Source organism: Peromyscus maniculatus, chromosome 3, assembly GCF_049852395.1.
Source record: "Peromyscus maniculatus bairdii isolate BWxNUB_F1_BW_parent chromosome 3, HU_Pman_BW_mat_3.1, whole genome shotgun sequence".
Taxonomy (NCBI): Eukaryota; Metazoa; Chordata; class Mammalia; order Rodentia; family Cricetidae; genus Peromyscus; species Peromyscus maniculatus.
Window position 1 is genome coordinate 158,155,761 of NC_134854.1, and position 23,768 is coordinate 158,179,528.

General features: G+C 43.8%; 1 protein-coding gene across 1 annotated transcript in view; it reads left to right on the top strand.

Moving 5' to 3' along the window:
• The window catches only part of Dera (deoxyribose-phosphate aldolase), a 79,405-nt gene that overhangs the window by 18,172 nt on the left and 37,465 nt on the right, over positions 1–23,768 (top strand). The window contains exons 2-6 of the mRNA XM_006976500.4: positions 435–532; positions 1,983–2,130; positions 4,976–5,071; positions 7,698–7,832; positions 23,251–23,379. Of these exons, the coding sequence (XP_006976562.1) occupies positions 435–532; positions 1,983–2,130; positions 4,976–5,071; positions 7,698–7,832; positions 23,251–23,379 (606 nt within the window). The remainder of the gene's footprint in view (positions 1–434; positions 533–1,982; positions 2,131–4,975; positions 5,072–7,697; positions 7,833–23,250; positions 23,380–23,768) is intronic.

Consider the following 23,768-nt stretch of genomic DNA (forward strand, 5'->3'; position numbering starts at 1 on the left):
CTGCTGACTATGTGTGTAATTAATCAATACGGCTTCTTGTAGTTTCCGATGCACTTGATCTTGCATGAAATGTATCTTGTGATGACCAGGTTTGCTACAAGGTTGTGCATTTGTTATTGTGAAAAAGAAGCGTGACTTTAAAAATATACTTGTTATCTTGTGTATGGATATGAAGTGCAGGCTCCTGCATGCCGCAGAGGGTGTTTGTAGGTTAAAGGACAACTCCATGGAGTCACTTCTCTTTCTCCACATGATGTTGGTCCTGGGGATTGAACTCAGGCTTACACAGCGAGGGCTTTACCGACTGAGCCATCTTACTGCCCCCGAGACGTCACATGTGTTTTCAAAGAGTACTGATAGTGAAGGAAGGGAGTGTCCTCTGGAGATGATAGTGGGACTCTTCAAACTTAGACGTGTCACCCTTGTCCTTCTAGACCTCAGCTGGATCTCCAGAGTTCAAGTGAATCAGGCTGCCGTTCTGCGGCGGGCAGAGCAGATCCAGGCTCGCAGAAGCGTGAAGAAGGAATGGCAGGTACAGGCTCTCTTGAGCATTCTGTCTCCACACCTCACAATGCACGCCTCTTTCCTCAAGGCCACAGTATTGAATTTCCCTCAAGATGCATCTAAACTTAAAGGATTGCAGCTGTCTGTGGCTTATTTTAATAATTCATGTATGATGATGATGGGTTGGAGAAAGATAACGCATTTATCCAAACAAGTTAAGAATCTTATCACTTTTGAGTGGCCAGACCGCAAATGAATTTGAAGCATCTTTATTCATGAGCGAATTAAATGGCACATTTCCTCAACACATTTATTCAGTTTCTTAGCCATGCTTTCTTCGGCTGTCTTCTTTTTTTTTAATTTCAAAGCCATGAACATCTACACCTGGTGTGTCCACTGCTGAGACCTGAGGTAGGAGAGTTTGCCTCACTACCACTTTTCATAAAATTCCAAAAGTGATGTTTGGTGGCATGCTTCCAGTCAGCCTCTTCTTTAGTGTGAGGGAGCCTGAGACGTGCTGTGCAGGCCTAGGATGACGTCAGGGTTCATGTCACAAGGGAAGCAGAACATAGTGATGGAGGCCTGTCAAGTAACATTTCCCATTCTGCTCATGCTGGTTGAAAAGATTAAAGGACATTTTTTTAGAGTGAGTTAGGAAATACGAGGGTTGTTGTAATAAAGGAATTAGATTGGAAAAACAAAACAAAACAAGGAACTTAGAGAGTTCAGAAAATATTGCATCACCTTAGCTCCCGGGAGAGAAAGTAAAATGAAGGTAGATCTCACGGTACCACATTTGTGGCTGGTTCCTGATGGATGAGCTGGAGAAGTCAGAAATGGCAGGAGTTGGTGGAGTAGAGGCTTCAGTTTGGAGTTTCTGAGGAAAAAAATAGATTAAGTCTGTTCTTTTGTTTTATTCTGGGTAATGTTCATCTTTATTACCATTCTTTTAAAAACAATTTAAAATTGTGTGTGTGTGTGTGTGTGTGTGTGTGTGTATGTGTATGTGTGTGTGTGTATGTGTGTGTGTATGTGTATGTGTGTGTGTGCGTGTGTGTGCAGGTGTGTGTGTGTGTGTGCAGGTGTGTGTGTGCGTGTGTGTGCAGGTGTGTGTGTGTGTGCAGGTATGTGTGTGTGTGTGTGTGTGTGTGTGTGTGTGCGTGTGCGCGCGCGCACCCCTGCACTCATGTGGAAGTAGAACAAGTTGTAGGAGTTGGTTCTCTCTTTCCACCCGGTGGGCTCTGGGGCTGGAACTCAGGTCCTCAGACTTGGCAGCAAGCTCCTCTCCCTGTTGAGTGATCTTGCTGGCCTCCGTTGGTCATTTTTGAGGCTCTGTTTATACCCTGTATCAGAAAATGCTTTATAGCAGCATTGGCCTCAGCCGTTAACACTCACATTTTTCTCTTGGTTCTGTGCTCATTAACTAGGTTCGAGGTTCACCTTATTTTTGATTTCCCTCATTTCTCCTCCTTGTCTAGGCTGCGTGGCTCCTGAAAGCTGTTACGTTTATAGACCTCACCACACTGTCCGGGGATGACACGTTTTCCAACGTTCAGCGGCTCTGTTACAAAGCCAAATATCCAATCCGGGAAGACCTCTTAAAAGCTTTAGATCTGCATGACAAAGGTGAGGAGTATGAAGTGGAGCTGCATTTGCCTGGTTGTAGTAGTAATCGCTGGAGCCCGGACACTTGGTGCTCACCTGCTGATGTGCTGTGGCATCACATCCTGGCAGATCTCTGCTCTGTGTGTGCAGACAGACCGACCACTGAGATTCCTCTTTCAAAAACTGAAGAGATTCCAGGCCATGGATTCAGGTCTGGTTTCGCACCTGTGAATTGAAGGTGCTGATTGAGAGTTTCCTCAGTTCTTCTGTTTGGGAAATTTTCTATCTAATGGCTGAATGCAGGCTCAGAATCCCTAGCCATGAGGGAAAAGCCTCATTACTTAATGATCACATCACATACATGAAGTAAATGAAATGCATTTGAGAATAAAATGCAAATGGGAAGTACTATGTATTGGGTTAGAACTTACAAAAAACAAAACAAAACAAAAAACCCTCCTATCACTCTCTTAGTGAACAGCTGCCCTGAGTTTTGAGCTTTCAAATTTAAAACATGGAGGAGACTGGGGCTATGGTGGTGGTAGTGTTAGTGTTGGTGTTGATCTTTCTATTTTCTTTCTTTCTTTTTTTTTTAAAGGTTTATTTATTTTGTATATATGGTGCTCCATCTGCTTATATGCCTGCATGCCAGAAGAGGGCATCAGATCCTACTATACATCTCTGTGAGCCACCATGTGGTTGCTGGGAGTTGAACTCAGGACCTCTGGAAGAGCTGCCAATGCTCTTAACCACTGAGCTATCTCTCCAGCCCTGGCCTTTATATTTTCTAAGTGAGAAAACCAAGACCTGGGGAGCCAGGAGGTGCTGCCAGGGCCACATGTGTTGTCACTTGCCAGCCATTTTTGGGAGGCAGCGCTCCTCTCTGTGGATAGATGTTCTTGGCTCTGGAGTGCCCAACTTCCGTGCGTGCAGGGAAAAGTGCTGAGCTAGCCCAGTGCAGGCATCACCGATAATCTGTGGGCTATTAGTAGACCTGAGCAACTCCGTCACTTTAGCGAACTGTTCATTACATTTCTTTCCTTTTTAGAGTTGGATATGTAACTCACATTGAGTACTGAAGGCTCTGGCTGCCGTCCCCAGCCCTATAAACAAAGCACAGACCACCAACACCCAGCTTTTTATCGCACTAAAAGTAACACTTCTGTTTCTTGGTTTTGTACCAGCTATTTGGACCTTTTAAATTGTCATTTTATTCTCTCTCCCTCCCTTCTCCCTTCCCTCCCTGTAACTCCCATCTGCCTTGTACGGGGTCTCTATGTAGCCCTGGTTGGCCTAGAACTCATTGTGTAGACCAGGTGAACCTCCAACTCACAAACATCTGCCTGCCTTTGCCTGCCGAGTGCTGGGATTAAAGGCGTGCAGCACACTGCCTGGCTATAACTATTACCAAGGAGAACTTCTAACTGGGGCTGGCTTACAGGTTCAGAGGTTTAGTCCATTATCATCATGGCAGGAAGCATGGTGGCACGCAGGCAGACATGGTGCTGGAGAAGGATCGGCAGGAAGAGAGAGAGACACTAGTGTAGTTGTAACCAACCGTCTTATTAAAATAAGAAACACAGAACCAATGTAAAAGAGAAAGCCCAGAGGTCACAGAGCTCAGAGCTAAAACCTTACCTCCTGCAGTAGCTCCTAGAGAGAGAGCTACTTCCTGTGTCTGTCTTTAAATAGTCTTTCTGTTCTGCCTTCTCATTGGTTGTAAACCCAAACACATGACTGCCTTGTCACTGCCTGTAAGTACCGCCCTCCAGGTCTTAAAGGCATATGTCTCCAATGCTGGCTGTATCCCTGAACACACAGAAATCTACCTAGCTCTTCTAATCACCACGCTCTTGCTATGGCTTTAATAGCTCTGACCCCAGGGCAACTTTATTTATTAACATACAATTAAAATCACATTTCAGTACAAATAAAATACCACCATATTTAGTAGCTCTCTCTGTTTCAGGGAAGCTAGGAGCACTGCAGGAGGTAAGGTTTTAGCTCTGAGCTCTGACCTCTCGGCTTTCTCTTTTACATTGGCTCTGTGTTTCTTATTTTAATAAGACGGTTGGTTACATCTACACACTAGGCTTGGTTGAGCATCAGAAACCTCAAAGCCCACCCCCCAGACGCACTTCCTCTAACCAGGCCACACCCGCTCCAGCTAGAACATGCTTCCTAACAGTGCCACTCCCTGTGAGCCTGTGGGGGCCATGTTCATTCCGACCACCACAGCATCTTACTTAGAAAGGGGGAAGTTTCCACCCCATTTGCTGTGTCACCCTGAGTTTTCTTGGTATTTTTCTTCGTCTGTTGGCTGTTCGAATGCCATGTAAAGCTAGTTTTTGTTATGTGCATGAAATGAAATATTTCCAACTAAGCATACTGTTTAGCCCCTGGGAGGAAAATAATAGAATTATGTTAAATAGCCTCAAAGAATGATGTCTCAGAACTTTTCTGTGACTAGAAAGATCAGAAATTGGTGTGTGTTTCCAGGAGCTAGAAGAAAAGGCACCAGAGAAAGCTTTCCAGGGGTGAGAAGGCTCAGGGGCGGGGCTTGCTGCCAGGCCTGACGGTGTGGGAACCTGAGTCTGCTCCCTGGAAGCCCCATGGTGGTGGAGGGAGAGCAGCGGCCTCTGCGAGATGCCCTCTGACCTCCGCGTGGGTGCCATGGCCTGTGCACACACAGCAGATGCATAAACGTCAGAGAATTAACCCAGCCCTTCCGTTTGCTGCAGCCACGTGGGGAAGGTCTTCCCCCTCCTTGGATTTCTGCCAGTGTTGTCGTAGAAGTGATGTTGAAGGTGTGGTGTCTGTACCGAACTCCATGTAACGTAGGCTGCTCTGCCCCCTCCCCCCCCAGGCATCACCACCGCTGCGGTCTGTGTCTATCCCGCCCGGGTGGGCGACGCCGTCAAGGCTCTCAAGGCCGCAGGCTGCAGCATCCCCGTGGCATCAGGTAAGATGTGCAGCGGCTTTTACCCTTGTTATTTTTCAACACATCTGAAGTTCTTTAGCACAGTCAGCATAGAGCGTCCTCCATAAACTTATACTGTGATTGTGTTGATTTCATGTATTTAGTTGTGTTGATTCATGATTTTAGTATGTGTTAAAATAATTATGTGGTAAAGGGAGGCATTAAAGTAGGCTGAGTGTCACATGTGTAGAATCCCATCACTTCAGGAGCTCAGGGAGAGGACTGTGAGTTTGAGGCCAGTCTGGGCCACATAGTGAAATCTCTAAATCAGACAAAAAAACTCCACCAACCCCAAGCCTTGACATATTAAGTCCTAAAAATATAGAACCATGTCTCTGTTCTCTTAAGGAAATCCTTCAATTTATGAGGGCCATCAGATTTATAGTCATAGTGTCAGCTCTGTCGTGCACACACACATGTCTACACATCTGTTGCGTGTGTGTGACATGCGGCAACTGAGCAGGGAATGCTTTCCTCAGCCGCGGTTGAGGCCGAAGACTAAGAATTCATCCCAGCACAAGCCATCGTTGCCTTGGGCTTTGAGGGATGAGGAGGATCCTGATACTCTTGCTAAGTCAGGGAATGCTATTTAGACAGGAACCAGCGTATGTAAAGGCACAGAGTGTGTTCAGGAAACAGAAAGGCTTGTGATTGTAGTGTGCAAAGGCCGGATGGCCAGGTGGCTGTGGGAGGGGGAGCTGGGGAAGCTGCTGATCGCTGGTGGCGTGGTGTCTGATGACAGTGTCATCTGGAAGGTTTTAAGCAGAGCTTGACATGATTGGCTTCATGCTGGTGAGTTAGTTAGCTGATGTCAGGGAAAAAAACAACTAGGAAGTATGGGATAAGCTAGAGAGAGAATTAGCCCTCAGAACCAACTTGTGAAGGCCACTAGTGAAATAAAGGTGCCCCTTGTCACTGCTGGCTACCGAGTTGGATCCCTGAAGCCCACACAGTGGAAGGAGACAGCCAGCTCCCTCAGGCTGTCTCCTGACCTTACGTGTGCATGGACACACACATATTAAATGAGTAAATGACAGATAAGTGGACTATAAAAAGCCTCAGTGCATGTGTCTGTGGATGAATAGATGGACAGATGGACAGGTGGAGACAGATAGTGTTAGATTCTAGTTTTAAAAAGCCTACAAGAATGTCCTGGTACTTTAAATAAATAATCTGAGCCAGGTATGGTGGGACAAACCTGTAATTCTAGCATTTAGGAGGCAGAGGCAGGAAGATTGCTGCTAGTTCAAGGCCAGCCTGGACTACATGGAAAGTCCATGTCTCAAAAAGAAAAGAAAAGAAAAGAAAGAGTTTATAAAGATCAGCTGCTTATTTTATTAATGAAAAGTGATGTACTATATCTTTTTTTAAGATTTATTTTTTTTTTAATTCTTTCAGAGATTGAGTTTTTTTTTTATATAAGATTTATTTATTTATTATGTATACAGTGTTCTGGCTGCATGTATCCCTGCAGGCCAGAAGAGGGCGCCAGATCTCATTACAGATGGTTGTGAGCCACCCTATGGGTGCTGGGAATTGAACTCAGGACCTCTGGAAGAACAGCCAGTGTTCTTAACCTCTGAGTCACCTCTCCAGCCCCTAGATTTATTTTTTATGTTTGTGTGTTTATATGTTTATGTTTGTGCTTGCATGGGTTCTTAGGAATCAAGTTCCTGTGAGCCCTCACAGAAGCCAGAAGAAGGCGTTAGATCCTCTGAGACAGTTGCAGACAGTTGTGAGCCACCGTGTGGGTACCAGGAGCCGAAGCTGGGTCCTTGGCAAGAGCAGCCTGTGCTCTTCAGCACTGAGCCGTTGCCGCGGCCCCTGTGCCCTGTTTGTGTGTCTCCTGTTAGAGAGGATTCCCAGCGCAGTTGGCAGCTCCACCTTTGTGGCCCTTGGTTTTCACCATCTCAGTGCATTAGCCCCTCAGTTACATGACAGGGCAATATGTCAGGCCTACGATAGCAGAGCCGAGGAGCTTATAGCTGTAGGGAAGGACAGCAAGCGTGGTTAGGATCGCAGAGATGGGATGAATGGGGAAAGGTTCTAGTTCACAAAGCCGTAGGTGTGTGTTAGTCCTTCCTTTCTGCATTCTCGGCCCCTTCCTGCGGGGACAGCTGCTTTCTCTCCTGCCTGGCTTCTCCGTGGTCTCGGCTGCTGGCTGGTTGTGTTGAGAGACATTGCGGGAACTCTGTCTCATGATTTGGTTGTTCTAGTTCACTAAGTCCAGTCACGGGGAAGTCGAGATCAGATCGGGGCGAATGGGTAAGTCAGGGCAGCCAGCTTGACTCACCCAGTGTCTGTCTTGTAAAGCCCCACCTGTGATGTGATTCCTGTCAGCTAACGTACTAAGTGTGCCGTGCAAACATCTCTGCAGCAACTGAACTTCTGCTCCTCCAGAGAGGGTCACGCCACCATTGCCCCTAAAGCGGATGTGCGCTCACATTCTGCCCTGCACGTTGTCTCGTGTTGTGAGTGATGGTAAAGGTACCGTTCATGCTTTCCTCTCTAAATGCTGGACTTAGGAACTGACCAATTGAATGTGTTTTCTTCCCCCCCCCCCCTCATTTTCTCCCCCTCCGTTTTCTTTCTTTTAAATCTCTCCCAGTGGCCACTGGCTTTCCAGCTGGACAGACTCATTTAAAGACACGATTGGAAGAGATCAGACTGGCCGTCGAGGATGGAGCTACCGAAATCGACGTGGTCATTAACAGGACCTTGGTGCTGACCGGCAGCTGGGAAGGTGGGTGCAGGTCCTTGCTCCCAGGGGGCCCCAGACCTTCCTGGTGGGTTATGTGGGGATCTGGAAGGGAGGCAGTGTGACTTGGGAATCAGGTTCCAAATCACAAGTCAAATGTCAGAGGAAACATGGCTAAGAGTGCTCTCTTGAGGCCCTAATAAGTCTAGGCCGTTCCCTGTCTGCAGAAACTTGTTGTGACCCTTTGTGTAATTAGGTGCATAGTTATTCCGTGCAGTAAAATCAGTTTAAAAGTTATTAATTTGCTTCTTTTGGGGGATAGTTACTTCTATTCTGTACTGTTTTGTTGTTCAATACATAAATCACTCCAGGCAAGCCTTCTAAGCAAGGTTTATTTGAGTATATTGGGGAAGGTCACCATTTTTACCTTAATCTTTGTGGACTTGGAGGATGTGCACTATTAATAAGCCTATTAATAGTGTATTTTTACTACCGTGAATGCTATTGCATATTCATCTTCAGGGTTAGTGTTTCATTGTCACACCAGGCTGAAATAAGATAATGTCATTCCAGTAACAGGATTCTGTTTTTACAACGAGGTATGAAATAATCAAATGGATTTTATCTATTCTTGTATATATCTTGTATCCTAAAGATGAGGACATTAATAATAACTAAAGTAACTATAGTACACTCTCAAAAAAATTGCCATAAGCAAGTAACTTAGCTAACATTTTAAATGAAACTAAATTAATACCAAGATAATATATTGTTTCTTGGTAGGTGTACATATTAAATAAAACACATATTTTAAGTGTGGAGGGTCAGTGGGTCACTGTGCATTTATTTTTTATTTATTTGTGTGTGTATGAGGACGTGTGTACATACCAGGGCTCAGCTGGAGATCGGAGGACAACTTTGGGAGTCAGGTCTCTCCTTCCCCCATGTGTGGCCCGGGGATTGAACTCAGGTCACCAGGCATGGCTGTTGGCGTCTTTACCCACTGAGCCATCTTGCCAGCCACCATGCATCCCCGTTAACTGAGATGTATCCGATACCCAAGATGGCTTTAGTGACTAAGGGGCAGGTGGCACATACAATTGGACATGCCGGACAAAAGATGTTCCACATCCAAGGCCGGACAGAATGGGATGCATGAGATTTCACCACCGGTGCCACGTACAGCCAACGAATTGTTTATTTCTGGAACCTTCCATTTAGTAATTTCAGATGAAGTTGATCCCTGTTAACTGAGACTACAGATATTGGAACCAGGGCTGAGAGAGAAGACTGTTAGGCTTGTCTGTCAACCTTTGTCTGTCAACCCTGATTCCATTGTTCAGCTCCCGTGAACCATTTGTGCTTTGTTAGGAGGTGACAGAGATTCCGTCAGTGGTTTAGTTACACAATGCTCAGACGGAAGTATTTAGGTGTCATGCCAGAGACCTTGACCAATTCCATCTTCTGGTTCTGAAGCATGTGTGTCTACCACCACAGTAGGGACCCTCCATTGTCTAAGGTGGTCTCTGAAGGTCCAGCCTTCACGCCTCCCCTTCCAAGGCCGGGAAGAAGGGCCTGCCCCATTTTAAAGTCTCCAAACCCTGTTAGCGCATCCTGTTGCCTTGACTGAATCGCTTACATGGCCACCACCAGTGGCTGCAAGTCAAGCTGGGAAACGTGGTTTTCAGCTTGGAGCGTTAGCTGCATTTCACAGTCTTTCCCATTTCCTGCCCCTCTCCTATCGATACCGTTCTTGACAGTTGAGAACCATCTTTTTTCATTTGTGCCCCCCTTTTGTATTGTTGTCTATGTGTACTTTGGGTATTCTTAATCCTTCTTAAAAGTCATATTTTATATCTATTCTTGTTCTTGTGTATTCTACTGATCTGCTTGTCGTCACAGATTTCAGAATTGTGGATATTGTAAATATGTGTCATGTTTTAAATAAATCTGGGAATATATGTCTTTTATAAGCAAGTGGAGACATATATGTGCTGTTTATATTCTAACTTGTGCTTCTGTCTCTCAAGTTCTATTAATTGAAAAATAAAACCCAATAGGAGATAGGTTTTGATGTAATTGGCTATCCTTTAACAGACTTAGGAATGGCTGTTTTTGAGATAATAATTTCCCTAAAGTAGGCATTTCCACAAAATATAATAACACATTTTTGTCCTAGACCATACTTTTCCATTAACTTTTTTTTATGGTGTTAATAACCTCTTGACCCAAACCAAATTGAAAAGGAACATTTAGTGCTGGAAACTCATGTCTAAGTAGAAGCCAGCAGTGACTTAAGCCTTTCCCCACTGCAGCGTTTTGTCTTCATTTTGATTCTCAGCTTGATTACGTGTCGTGCTATTCATGGCCCTGTTTTTATACTAGGTGTTTACTGAGTTAGGAGTTTCATATTAATTTTGGGGAATGCCCACCAGCTGTTACGGTTCTGTGCCTTGGGCCTTCTCCTCTGTGTTTTCCGTTTCGTAAGTTACTCTGTGTATTGGCTGCTTTTCTCATCGCTGTAACAAAATACCCAATGGCTTAGGAAGAAATGGCTTATTTTGACTCACAGTCTGAGAGACAGTCCATCATGGCAGAGAAATCACAACAAAATCTGAAGTTGTGATTGAGAGAGAGATAAATGCAGTGTTCAGCTCACTTTCTCCTTTTAAGTCAGTGTGGGGCCCCAGAGGAAGGCTCCTGCCACTTACATTCAGGGTGGCTAGATGTTCTCTTACAGTTGTGCCCAGATGTTTCTTTCTAGAGTGATTCTAGATTCCAGCAAGTGGACAATAAAGATTAAATGTTACCCTTTGTAAAGCACAACAGAAATTGACCTAACCATTTAGAATGCCTCCTGACCACATCTCATGATCCAGAAGCATATGGGTCCACCTTGGGTGCTCTCGGCTCTGTGAGGAGAGACACCATGACCATGGAAACTCTTGGCAATGAGTTAAATGAAAACATTTAATTGGGATTTGCTTATAATTTGAGAAATTTACTCTATTGTCATCATGGCAAGGAGAATGGAGGCACTCAGGCAGACTTGGTGCTGGAACAGTATCTGGAACCATCTGGAAGTATGGATCCAAAGACAGCAGAAAGAGAGAGCCACTGGCCCTGGCTTGGCCTCACAGCCAACCCCCAGTGACACACTTCCTCTAGCAAGGCCATACCTACTCCAATAAAGCTACACCTCCTAATCTTTTTAAATAGTGCCACTCCTTTAGCATGCAAATACAGGAGTCTATGGGGGCAATTCTTATTCAGACCACCCCACTCCCGTTCTTATCCTTTGTTCCTTTTATTTTTTATCTGTGTCAGTATTTTACCTGCATTTATGTATATGCGTCACAGGCATGCCTGGTGCCCAAGGAGGCCAGAGGCAGGCATCATATCACTTCTCTACCCCTGTAGAGAGCCTGGTTCCATTACATTGGGACCTCCAAGCACTAGCATCCTCATTTGCCTGGTTGTTATGAGTGTTCTCAACTCCTGTCCACCTTTCTATTCAGCATCATTTCCAGAGAAGCAGGCGCTCAGAAGCAGTGAGTCCTCTTGAAATCAGGGAATCTAGCCACATGGGAAAGAAATGGGTTAGAATAGTTACTGTTCCCTCTTAACAATTTAAAAAAGAAATCTTACTAGATTTAGTGCTGTCTTGATTACTCAGGATGATTTTGTTGGTGGTTGTGTTATTGTGAATGCGGTGAGGCATTCAGGAAACACTGAAATCCCTGAGGTGATGCGTCCTACCTTGAGCAGCGCTGACTGCTGGGGTCTCTACTTATATAGCACTTTTTGTAGCGTGGTTCTTTTCTGTTAAGCCTTTTCCTATCAGTCATGTTTAACTCATTCACACTGAGCTGTCCTGACGTTACTTTTCCTGCTCATGCTGACAAATATATATCTGTTTGTCACCTAGGACACAGTGATGGGGGTGTTGTTGGCTGTTAGAATTGCCTGACAAACATTTCCCAAGTTTTTGATCCAGCTCCTTTCTGTTGTGGAATAGAATTTTTGTTTAATTATGTAGAGATGTATTGCATTTGTTTATACTGCATTTGTTTAATTATGTAAAGAAGTGTTGCTGTTTCACCTTGCCTGCCCAAGGCACGTGATTGGTCGAATAAAAAGCTGAACGGCCAATAACTAAGCCAAGGAGGGACAGGCGGGCCTGGCGAGCAGAGAGGAAAGGAGAGCCAGCCAGCCTGACAGGCCCAGCCCACCAGGGGCCAGCCAGCCAGACACCAAGGAAGCCGGAAAGTAGGATGGACAGAATGTAGATAAGGTAAACAAGCCTCAGGGCAGTACACAGATGAATAGAAATGGGTTATAAAGAAAAAAAAAACTAGCTAGAAACAAGCCTAAGCTAAGACTGAATATTCATAATTAATAAGTCTCCATGCCATGATTTGGGAGCTGGCTGGTGGTTCAAGAAAGCCTATTACACCCTTCCCACACATTCCTGGACCAGTTCTGGTACAGTCAGAACCGAGGTTTGGATGTGATGGAGTAAGAGTCTCCTGCCCCTATGAGAATCTCTCAAGGCTTCTGGAATTCTTAGTGTCAGTAATATTCCTATACTATGGTTTATGTACTATAGTACACACACACACACACACACACACACACACACACACACACACACGCACGCACGCACGCACGCACGCACACACACACACATACACACACACACGCACACACGCACATTAGTGTTGACGTTGACACTTAAATTGCATTGCATTTCTTGGAGAGCTTTTCTGAAGAAGGCTTTTGCCACAAGGCCCTCATCAGACATAAACTGTATGAGCAGGCTTTGATAAATTACATGCCTTCCGTAGCTGATATACATAGGAGTGGTCTTGTTTCTGCTACCCAGATATACCTGATATATTTACCAGTGACATGGAGATGTTCTCAAATTTGGACCTTGCTTAGGAGTCTACTTCTGTGAGCCTAGGACCAGAGCTCCCTTCTCTGGCTTTGGGGACCAAATGTCCATGGGGCATCTGTGGTCATGGTTCTTAGGTGGTCCAGACACTGACATTTCCTGGTATAATGTGTTCAGTGTAGCAGTTGGGGGTATTGTCTGTCTTCTGTCACATGGCCTCATCATCTCCATCTTTCAGATGGTCACCTCGTTGGTCTCCAAGCTTGGTTTGTAGCACACACTTAGCAACTCTCTCGTTTCAGTGCGAGAGAATGGCATTCCAAGGGCAAAGCCAGTGCGTCTTTCATTTCCTCACATTAGCTGGACTCTGAGTGTCTGAAATTGGGTCAATAATCAGCCTTTTGTTATTTACTTATTTTTTTAAGCACAAGAAAAATGGGAGACCCCCAAAAGAACTTATTTTTGTTTTCCTTTATAGAACTATTAATAATAATAGCTCATCAGAAAAGCTATTTCTAAATCTATAGATACTTTCTGGGAATGGAATCACATAATCCATAATCCAGTTCCTCTGTTCCCAGGTTGTTTATAACAGAGAGAGGCAAGAGACACTTGCAGCAGCTGGATGCTTTCGTGGCTTTTGTTTTTAGGCTATGATTCTTCAACACTTCAATAGTATTGGCAAAAATGTGTGTGTTTTATTTCTTGTGGGTTATTTTATTGCAGGGTGATTTATAAAGCCCATCTCTATTTTACCCTTACAAGTTTAATTAATTGCTCTGGCGGATGAAACCTTGTTCTTGAACATTTTATGACTTTTTTGGTATGAAAGGTTGCTGTACAATTTTCTATTAAGTGTTTTACTGTACATATAATTATCTTAAGCATTATTTTCAGGACATTCTTGTGCAGTGTTGAACATCTCTCTAGTACTCAAAAATAATTGCTTAGATATGTTCACTAGCAATTATTTCTTAAACTCCCTTTGAATAGCAAGAAACAAAAGGAAATTGCTTTATGACTTAGGCAGGAGTCATGGTATCTAAAGACTTGGAGTCTTACTTTATATGTGCAAGATAAACTGGCGTGGTTTTCTATAGTTAGAACTATGCTTTTCCAGAAAATACTGTGGGTTCCCAGCTGCTGTGAGATTGACAATAGAGAAGGAAATTCTATGGCTCCTGGTGGTGGAGTGGGGGCAGCATTGCAGAAATAGTCTGTCATCAGACGGAGGGAAAGGTTCGTCACGGTTAGGGAGTTAAGAGCGGGCAGCTGGGGGGAGCTGTTGCATGGTAGGGAGCCTGTGGACAGCAGTTAGGTACTGCATCTCAAAAAGCTGAAAGGACACTGTAAAGAAATGACAAGTGTCTGGGGAGATAGATATATCTGCTTTGACATAAATATCAAACAAAACATACATTCATTGAAAGAAATATCTCGTGGTACCCCATTAACTGGAGCAATTTTTGTATTTTTATTTATCAGTTTAAAAAAAATAGATGTAAGGAAAAACAAAACAAAACAAAACCAAAAAGCAAAACAAGACCACAATGCAATCGGACTCTTTCTGCTTCCTGGCCCCCCCCCCCCCCCCCGCCCCCAAGCTGTTGATGCACAGAGACCTCCGGGGAGACTGAGTTCTCTGATTGCTGTCACGGACACTCCGCCCACTCAGCCTCACCTGGTTTCCAGCCAGCAATGATGGGCAGAGGTTGGCTTCTGACTTCCACGTCTAGTCAGCATGGTGGTAGGGGGAGGGACCCCAGGGACAGGCTGGAGATGACTCCTATGAGTTGTGTGACAATATTGATTAAGTACCTGCAGTGTGATATATCCTGGGCTTCTGGTACACCCCCTTCAAAATCCTGAAAGCCTCATTATAAGTCACAACATTTATTATCAGATTTCACGTGACCTCACCGCCAGGCACTTCGCTGTGTGTGTGTTTTGTTAAGTTTTGCATTATTTGACTAATTTGCCGTCGTGGTGTTTGAATTCTGTTTTTATTTGTCAGTCGTATTTTATATTAGCCTTCCAAATTATTAGTTTTCTGGTACGTGTCAAGAATTGTTCTTTCTTTCTTTCTCTTTAAATGAGGAATTCTCAGTTTTGTAATGTTTGAATTTTTAACAATCAACATACATTACTTGGAAGTGTGTGAACAGAAAAAACAATAATAAAGGCTCCAGGGGATAGAGTGATGAGGTAGGCAAGGTCCTTCCTGTCGGGACTTCGATGAAGGATTGTTTATCACAGCCCCAAATCTGGAACCTTAGGCTTCTAACAACAGAAAAATGACTGAGTACATTTTTCATCTGTATGATGGAAGATTGTATGGCCATTAAAAATTGCGTCATAGACCTCTATGTAAAAACACAGAAAGGAAGCTGTAACATCAGGGTAAGCAGGTTATAAAATATGTTCCATATAAAACCATGTTTCAGAAACTTTCAGCACCACAGACTGGTTGGTGGTCACAAAAGCTCTCCCATAAGAAAAATACTTAGATTCTAAATAAACTATAAAAAATATCAAATTCAGTTTTAAGTTTTAGTTTTGAGTAATTTATTTAAACTTACAGAAAATTACAAAAATAGTGTGCTGAACTCAAGTTTATGCAGCACTCAGTTTCTCCTGTTATAGAATTGTTGTCTTTTTAGCTTTTTTGTTTTCCTTTTTTTGCTTGTGTACACACACACACACACACACACACACACACACACACACACACACACACACATACACACACACATACACACACACGATATGTATATACATACAATTATGTATACTTTTTATAAACTATTTGAGAGTAATTTATGTACCTGTTGACGCATTGCCCTTGAATACCTTACTGTGTATTCTCAAGCAGTGAAGGCAAGATTACGCCAAGCCAGAGAATTATGTCGTGTTTGACCATTAGATGAACAGACTGCGTTCAGATGTTTCAGGCGCCCAATGGCATCTTTACGAATCTTTTTTTCTTCTTCACTGGAATGGCCCCTGCTCCGTTCTTGTTTTTGAAGAGTACAGGCCTCTGTTATTAATGATTTGTAAGCTGTATTTCAGGGACTGGATGTAGCTCAGTTGGGAAAGGGGTTGTCCAGCATGCAGGAAGCCTAGGTTTGAGCCCCAGTATCTCATGACACAAGAGTGGTGGTGGTGCGCGCCTGCAGACCTAGCCCATGGGAGGTGGGGCAGGAGGATGGAGTTCAAGGTCATCCTCAGCTATAGAGCAAGCTGGAGACCAGCCGGGGCTCCCCACAGATCCCCAAGCTCAGATTGGTTTGGAGTTTTCGTCTACTAGGTTCAAGTTATGTATTTTTGATGGGATACATGCTGAAGTTTCTCCCTGTTCTTTGGGGGTCACAGGTTGTTAATCTGTCCAGTTCTTGAGGACGTTAAATCTTACTGGGTTAGGATGATTTCTGCCAAATTTCTCCAGCATAAAATTAGTAAATATTTTTCATTTTAATAGGTAGTTAATGTAGATTATGAATAGCTATCATTTCAGACTATGTTAATATCCCAGTTCTGATCCAACTTGTATCCAGAATCTCATCATCCATTGGTAATTCTTCAGTTATTTATTCCAGTAGTTGTTGCCAAATGGCAATTCATAGTTACATCATTTCTTCTAAACTTATCGCCCTGCCCACTTCCCTCCTTTCCCGCTTCTGTTTCCCCCTCCCTTCTCTCCTTCCTTTCTGTAAGAACTCACAGATTTCCTTTATGCTTGGCAGTGATCTTTCACTATCACTATGACATTTTCATAGTGCACACCCTCATGCTCTATCATATCCACACACTGTCCCACCCCCCCTAGGCCACTCCCTCCCTTTGGTTTCCCTCTGCTTTCGGGACATACGTGTGACTGTGTAGAGGAACTCATGTGTCTTTCTCCCCGTCCCTCTCCTTCCTCCTCTCACAGGCTCCCTTCCATTGTTAGGTCATAATGCCATTATTATTTTTGATACTCTGATATTTGGCCCGTGGGAGCTACTTCAAACCAGCTCCTGTGTCCTTTCAACATTCCCATCATTCTTTAGAACTTTTCTTTGTTATGAAAGATAATCCGGGCTTATTTGACTCTTTAAAGCCTTGACCCTCTTTTCCAGGAGCTCTGATCCCTTTCATCGGGGAAACTAAGATCTGGGTGCCACATGCACTCACCGCTGTTGAGATGCTGCTGTTGCTAGGCTTGCTCAGTGGTCAGACCTTGCAAATGCTTGAGTGTACGCATAGACACAACATTCCTGAATACACATGTATAGGTGTGTCTCCATCTGCCTGCCTGCCTGCCTCTTCCTTTGTATGTATGTATGTATGCATGTATGCATGCATCTTAGAGCTCTTGAATTCACAGATAATCTCTATTATGATCCAGAACCTCCGGTGTTATCCTCACATCCTCCTTCCCATATTTGTGTCCTTTTTGCACGTTACTGAGAAATCTTGTTCCCATAAGCTTTTATACAGTCACCTGTTTGATGAGTGTTCACCTGGTCAGTTCCATTGTCTATAACATTCTTGAGACCCTGAACATCTTCCCAGCCCAGTGCTGCTGACTGTACTCAGCAGATCCTACCCCAGAGTTCCCAGCACTCACTGATTAGAGTGCCCTTTACTTCCCATGGCAGGTGGAGTCCATCCTCATCCCTCAAAGGTGCCGCAACCTCACTGTGATGTACTCGTTTCTGCCTGTCTGCTCTCAAGGCTGTGGTGGTTGAGAATGCCTGTCCCTCTGCTCTCCTCAGAGATCTGCCCCAAGGCGCTTTCTGAGTTGTCTAAGTCAGTGGCAAGGCCCGCACTCTCAGTTCCAGCAGCTTAAGCTGTTAGAGTAAACCAGAGCTTACTCCTCATTTTCCATGTACCGGTTATTAAAGGTGGATCTGAAAGAAGCACAATTAATTGATTACTTTCACAATCATCCAAATAATTGCTTTTACATTATTTCTTGGAACTTGAAAAACGGCTGTGAAACGAAGAAAAGTGGAGCTTGGAAAGTTCGCTGACTTTGTCAATTGACATCACTAATTAGCAGACACAGGCTCTGGAAAATCCTGATAGAAACCGTGAGCACTGCAGTGCCTTGTTCTGCCAGAGGGCCTCGGAAGAAGTAAAACGTTGTGTGTATGTGTGTGTGGACACATGCGAGTGGGGGTGTCCATGTCTGCATGCGTGCATGTGTGCGTGTGCGTGTGCGTGTGTGTGTGTGTGTGTGTGTGTGTGTGTATGTGTGTACATGTGGAGGCCAGAGGACAGCCCGAGGTATCATTCTTTGGTTGCCATCCACTTTATTTATTGAGACAGGGTCTCTTCTTGGCATTGGCTTGCTGATTTGTCTAGGATAGTTGGGCAGCCGCCCTAGGGACCCTCTAGTCTCTACCAGTGCTAAGATGATTATTGGCGAATGCCACCATACCTGGCTTGTTTTCTCTGTGTATTCTGGGACTTTCTTTAGACTTCAAAAATGTTAATATATGGAAGTATACAAAAATAATTATTTTATATTCTTGAATGATCTTAGAACTTTTCATACCCTGGAATGAAAGCCAGGATTTCAGTGCCCAACTGTAAGTGAATAATTTAAACTAGATGAGAGTTGTCCTCTTTTCAGAATCTAGGTTTTGATTACCTTGTGAAGTTCTTCCATTTGCTTCCGGAAAATGTGTTTCATTTGTAGTATCCACTTGTGTGTTGTGTGTGTGTTTATGACTATGTGTGTGTGTGTGTGTACATGTGTATGGGACTCTCCACTGGAAATATTTGAGGATGTACAATCTTTTATTTTTTTATTTTTATGTGTATGAGTATTTTACTTGCACGTATGTCTGTGTATTGTGTGCCTGCTTGGTACTCATGGGAGTCAGAAGAAAGCTTCAGATCCTTTGGAACTGGAATTATGAATGATTTTGATCACCATGTGGGTGCTGGGACTCAAACCTGGGTACTCTGCAAGAGCAACCAGTGCTCTTGACCACTGAGCCATCTTTCCAGCCTGAGGAAGTACAAGCTAATTCAGAACTGGAAGACATGTTATGGACTAGGGATAAGATTTTAATATATCTGCACATTGCATCTTTCATGTCTGAAATATGGCAGTAACTGTCAGCTGTCTTACAGGGGTGATTGAAAAGATGTACAGGAAACTCAGTATTTTGAAAGGAAGATGCTTTGAAACTTCTTTGAGTAATCATACCTCATGGAGAATCGTGTTGGAAGGGGCATCTCTTTCCTTTATGTTGTCATTGGTAACATTGTCCACTCAGATAGTCCAGTAGCAGTCCAGTAGACCCGTACCATATTCCTGTCATTTCCTTGGGGGTGGGAGGGTGGAGAGGGGCGGGTAGGGATGAGGAGAGGGTGTCACATTCTTCTTGCTTCACTCATTTGTGTCCCGAGGAATCTGTTGAGTGTGGAAAGACATAATTTGAGTGTGGCTGGGTTATATTTCAGCCATCAAGTTCTTTGATTGGCATTACCATAGTTTCCCAGTGTCTGTCACTAACGTCAAGGTGTGGTCGCCACCCAAACACTAATAGTGCTTCTTGTGGTTTCGTTGGCTTGGGCTGTGATGAAGTGGTTGGTTTTTCTCGTGTGTAACATTTGTAAATTCTCACTATGGTTTCATAAATCTTGGGACAATTCTTAGTTTGTTTTAGCCTGTAAAGTTGTTTTTGCATCTCTGGAAGTATATAAGAAAAATATGGGAAACTATTAGTAAAGAATAAATGCCTATGAATTGCCTCATTCTCTTGAAGTCACATGGATTATTTTATTGAATCTTCCAGAGATACACGAGCAGACTAGCCCCTTTAAGTAAATAGTGTAGAGAAATGGAGTAACTCTATCACACTTACACAACTCATAAATAACAGTAGCTGTGCTAGCTCTGGAGTCTTTTCTGTTCAGAGGAAAAAGAAAAAAAATGGGACAGAGCGATGTCTCCGTGGATAAAGGTCCGTTGCTCAGCCTGATAACCAAGTTCAATTCCTGCCCATGTGGTGGGAGAACCGTCCTGTGGGTTGTCTTCCGACTCCCCCCACCCCCGCCTCCCGTACATAGGCACACAGTAGACAAAAGCCTAATAATTATACAAATAAAAGAAAAAGTGATATGTTGTAAACTTTCCCCAAGACTGCTTCCTTAGATTCTTTCCCAAGAGGTTGTATATTCCATTCTTGAAGGAGTTCAGATTGGAGTGGGAAAGAGGTGGGCTCAAGCAGTAACCCGTTTACACACAGGATGTGAGTCTGAGCCCCAGAACCCGAATAACAAAGCAGGGCATGGTGGTCCCCGTTTGTAATCCCACCTCTGGAGAGACAGAGACGTGCTGTAGATGAATTTTTAAGCGGTCTTGTTAAATAAAAATCACTGAGCCAAATATAGGGATGAAAGCCTTAGAGAGATCAGGGAAATAGAAATAGCCAATCTCACCTCACCATGCTGCAGCTTCCAAAGTGAGCTACTTCCTGTCTACCCACGCCTTTATTGCCTTGCTGTTCTGCTCTCTCATTGGCTCTTAGCCCAGCTACCTCACTTCCTTGTCACTGCCTGTCTGTACAGACCTCCAGGTCTCTATGGTTGGTACTGGGATTAAAGGCGCATGTCACCACACTTGGCTTTCCCTACTGTGGCCTTGAACACACAGGACCCTGCCTGTCAAGTGATCAGATTAAGGGCATGTGCTACCACTGCCTGACTTTTGTGTTTACTTCAAATGGCTTGCTATTTCCTCTGATCTCCAGGCAAACTTTATGTATTAACATACAAATAAAATATTACCACATTTCAGCACAAATAAAATATCATCACATTTCCCCTTTTTTTGTCTAATAATAAAAAAGTTTTAACTAATATAAGAAAAACTATATACAATAAATACAATAACTAAATACAATATATACAAGCAACGTGCAGATACCTGGGGTTCATTGGCCAGCCAGGCTAGGCAATCAGTGAACTGCATGTTCCACGAGAGACCCCGTCTCAAGGGAATAAGGCAGAGAGTGGCGAAGAGGGACACCCAGTGTCTTCCACCACCCTGCTCGTGCTCTACGTACACAAAAAATAGAATAAAACCAAGCTCTAAAGATGTTTTGTCAGGAATGTATGATATTGTTATGTCACGAAATTAGTAAAACGATGTGACAGATTGGCACATTGAGAATGGAAGGGTACCCAGGCACAGGTGACCCCTTCGGAGCCCTTCCATTTGGGTTATGAGTTAAAGAACATACCCTCTGTGGGGCGTTTACCCACCAACCCCACAGCTCCCCAGAGTTTTCTTGAGTGCGAGCAGCAGGAAATATTAGATAGAAGGATTTATTTCGGAGAATCTTGTGGAGATAAACAGATAGAAAATAAAGGGTAGCCTCGAGAGGGCCTGGAACCTTTTCCAATGGGCCCCGACTGTCTCTGCCCCAGGGTATTTATAGAGACACCAAGGGGTGGAGCAAAAGACCTCCCCCAGCATAGCCAAGTGCAGACCATCTCAGACCCCTGCACTCAGGCCCGTGGTCCTGATCATCCTCTATGTGGACCTGCTGGGTAAAGCCACGAGGAACCCGAGAACGGGCTCCCACAACCCTCCAAATGGTGAAGTCATAAAATACATGTGTTTTCCTGGTTAGTTTAACGACAGGTAAATAATTCCTGTTTATTTAAAAATTATGTTCATTTAAAAAATGTAGTATTTTCTTTCCATTTCATATTTCCATAAACATGATCATAATCAATGGTTTAAAATTTTGTTCAAATCAGTTTACTTTAACAAAAGCTGTAATTAAATATTTTTCAACATTTTATCCATACAGTCGAGTTTCTGGTCCCTATAGGGAGTGGGTCAGGCTGTGGAATAAGATTTGTTTTTTATTAGACATCACAAGATGGGAACTCATTTTACCAAAATACTAAAATACTAAATTTCATAGTGATGTTTGAGCTTTTTGAGGATTCACAACATGCCAGGCACTATGCAAAGCACTACACACACACACACACACACACACACACACACACACACACACACACACACACACACCTTCAATTTTCATAATAACCCTATAGGGTATGTATTATTCTCTAAGGACAGGACTACGATGGAGAGAAATGTTGCCTGAGGTCCTGCCGGTTTTTCAGTTCCCCTCTGTCTGCCATGAAGCCTGCTTTCAGGGTATTAGCTTACTGGAGAGCTTTAAGTCGGAAGTTAACTTCGGGTTAGCATTCTTGGGTTTTTAGACCGTAAGTCACCTTGCCTGTTGCTCTTCAAGAACAATGTCCTCTGTTTAGATTCAGTACCAAGAAACATCTTTTCACCCAGAGTGACTCTCCTGAGTTCTAAGGATATCAACTGTAGGAGGTTATGATTTAAGACCTTCCTGTACAGGTGTCATGGTGGGCACTTAGGTCAGATGGGTTTCCCACAAGTCAGGTGAAATGGGCAGGGGCTGGAGGTAGACAGTGGTGTCACATCAGCCCTGTGGGGACAATCTGGTGGTGGCAAGTCTTCAGTCTTACCTGGCACCTGTGTGTAAAACAGCTTCCCCTAAGACACACCACTTTGGTCCTCACGGTAGGACTTTCCATTTCCTGAGTTTAGAGAGTCAGGTGGGCACTATGATAGGCTGCTAAAGCTAAAATCCCTACTATCACCGACAGAAGATTGTTAAGTAGTTTTTCTGAAAAGTTTGATACACACTGGTTTTGTTTACCAGCATTTTTGATTTTTTACTAGTATTTTTATTTTTGTTTTATGTATCTTTATATCTTTGTTTCTGTTTTGTTGCTCATTGGTCTCTGTTACCTTGAACTGCTTTCCTTAATTGATCTTGTCGTATGCGTATGTGCACACGTCTTTGTCTGTTGAGTCTGTCTTTCTGTTTAATCAACTCATCAGGCTGTTTTCCGGTACTGTTTGGAGCTCTCGAAGGCCTGAAGTGACCTTGGGTTGGGATCAGTTGAAAGCCACGGCAGGGCACACACCAATAGCTTTCGTCATCTACATCCAGCGTTAGCTGGCCAGGCGCTTCACCTCCTAGTCAGGGCTATGCGCGTGAACTTTCTTCAGTAGTGGGCAGCCTGTTCTTGCTGAACCATTGATAATTTCCCAAGAAAGAGTTACTTTATATTCTAATAGGAGAACATGTCCCCTTTGAGTAGAATTAATAGGAACCCCAGGATTTTTTTTCTCTAGCTTGGAAAGTGGTATAGTAACTATATGAGTGGCAGATAAATTTGGTTTTATTTTCTCCCTCAGGTCATAATCATATGGAAAAGGTAGAAATTATTTATAATTTGCATGTCCTTATAATGATATTTAAGAAGCTTTATTACTCTAGACCCCTAGGCCAGGGCTTAGAAACAGTTTCATGGTGGCAACTGGTGTTCCTTGTAGCAGGATGTGAACTGTAGCAGAATGCTGTGGGCGATATTAAATTGGGGTGATGTTTAGTAAGTGACAAATGTTTTATGTTTCCTAAATCTGAAGTGGGTTCCTCTGGCTCTGAAGGGTTGCCAAGCGCTTGTCTGCTTTGTAACTGCCTCAATGATTTTCTTCCCCAGCCCTCTATGATGAGATCAGTCAGTTCCGGAAGGCCTGTGGGGAGGCTCATCTCAAGACCATCTTAGCCACAGGAGAACTCGGCTCTCTCACCAACGTCTACAAAGCCAGCCTGGTGGCAATGATGGCAGGTGAGTTTTATGTATTCAGACGGGGTTCCTGCTGGATTGAGGGTTTTAGGAGAAAGGAGCAAATGAAATCATTTGCATGTTATTGAAAGTGCTAACCCCTTGGGGAAAAAAAAAAAAACCCTTTTTTTTTTTTGCAGGAGAGATGAGACGTTTTATGCGTACATACACAGAGTGAGGTGGTCAGAGACTCTGGGCTGCCAGACACCTTTCTGCTTGTTTGTTTGCGCGTGGCATTTTTTTCCTGCACTATCCTTAGGTAGCAGTAGATGGTGCTCTTGTTAGCAATTTGCCTTTTGTGTGATTTGATTATTCATTCATCAGCACATGCTGGGCAGGATTTCTCTGTGAGTTAAGAGTTGAATTTTTCTCCGAGGTCTGCCTCTGTGCTC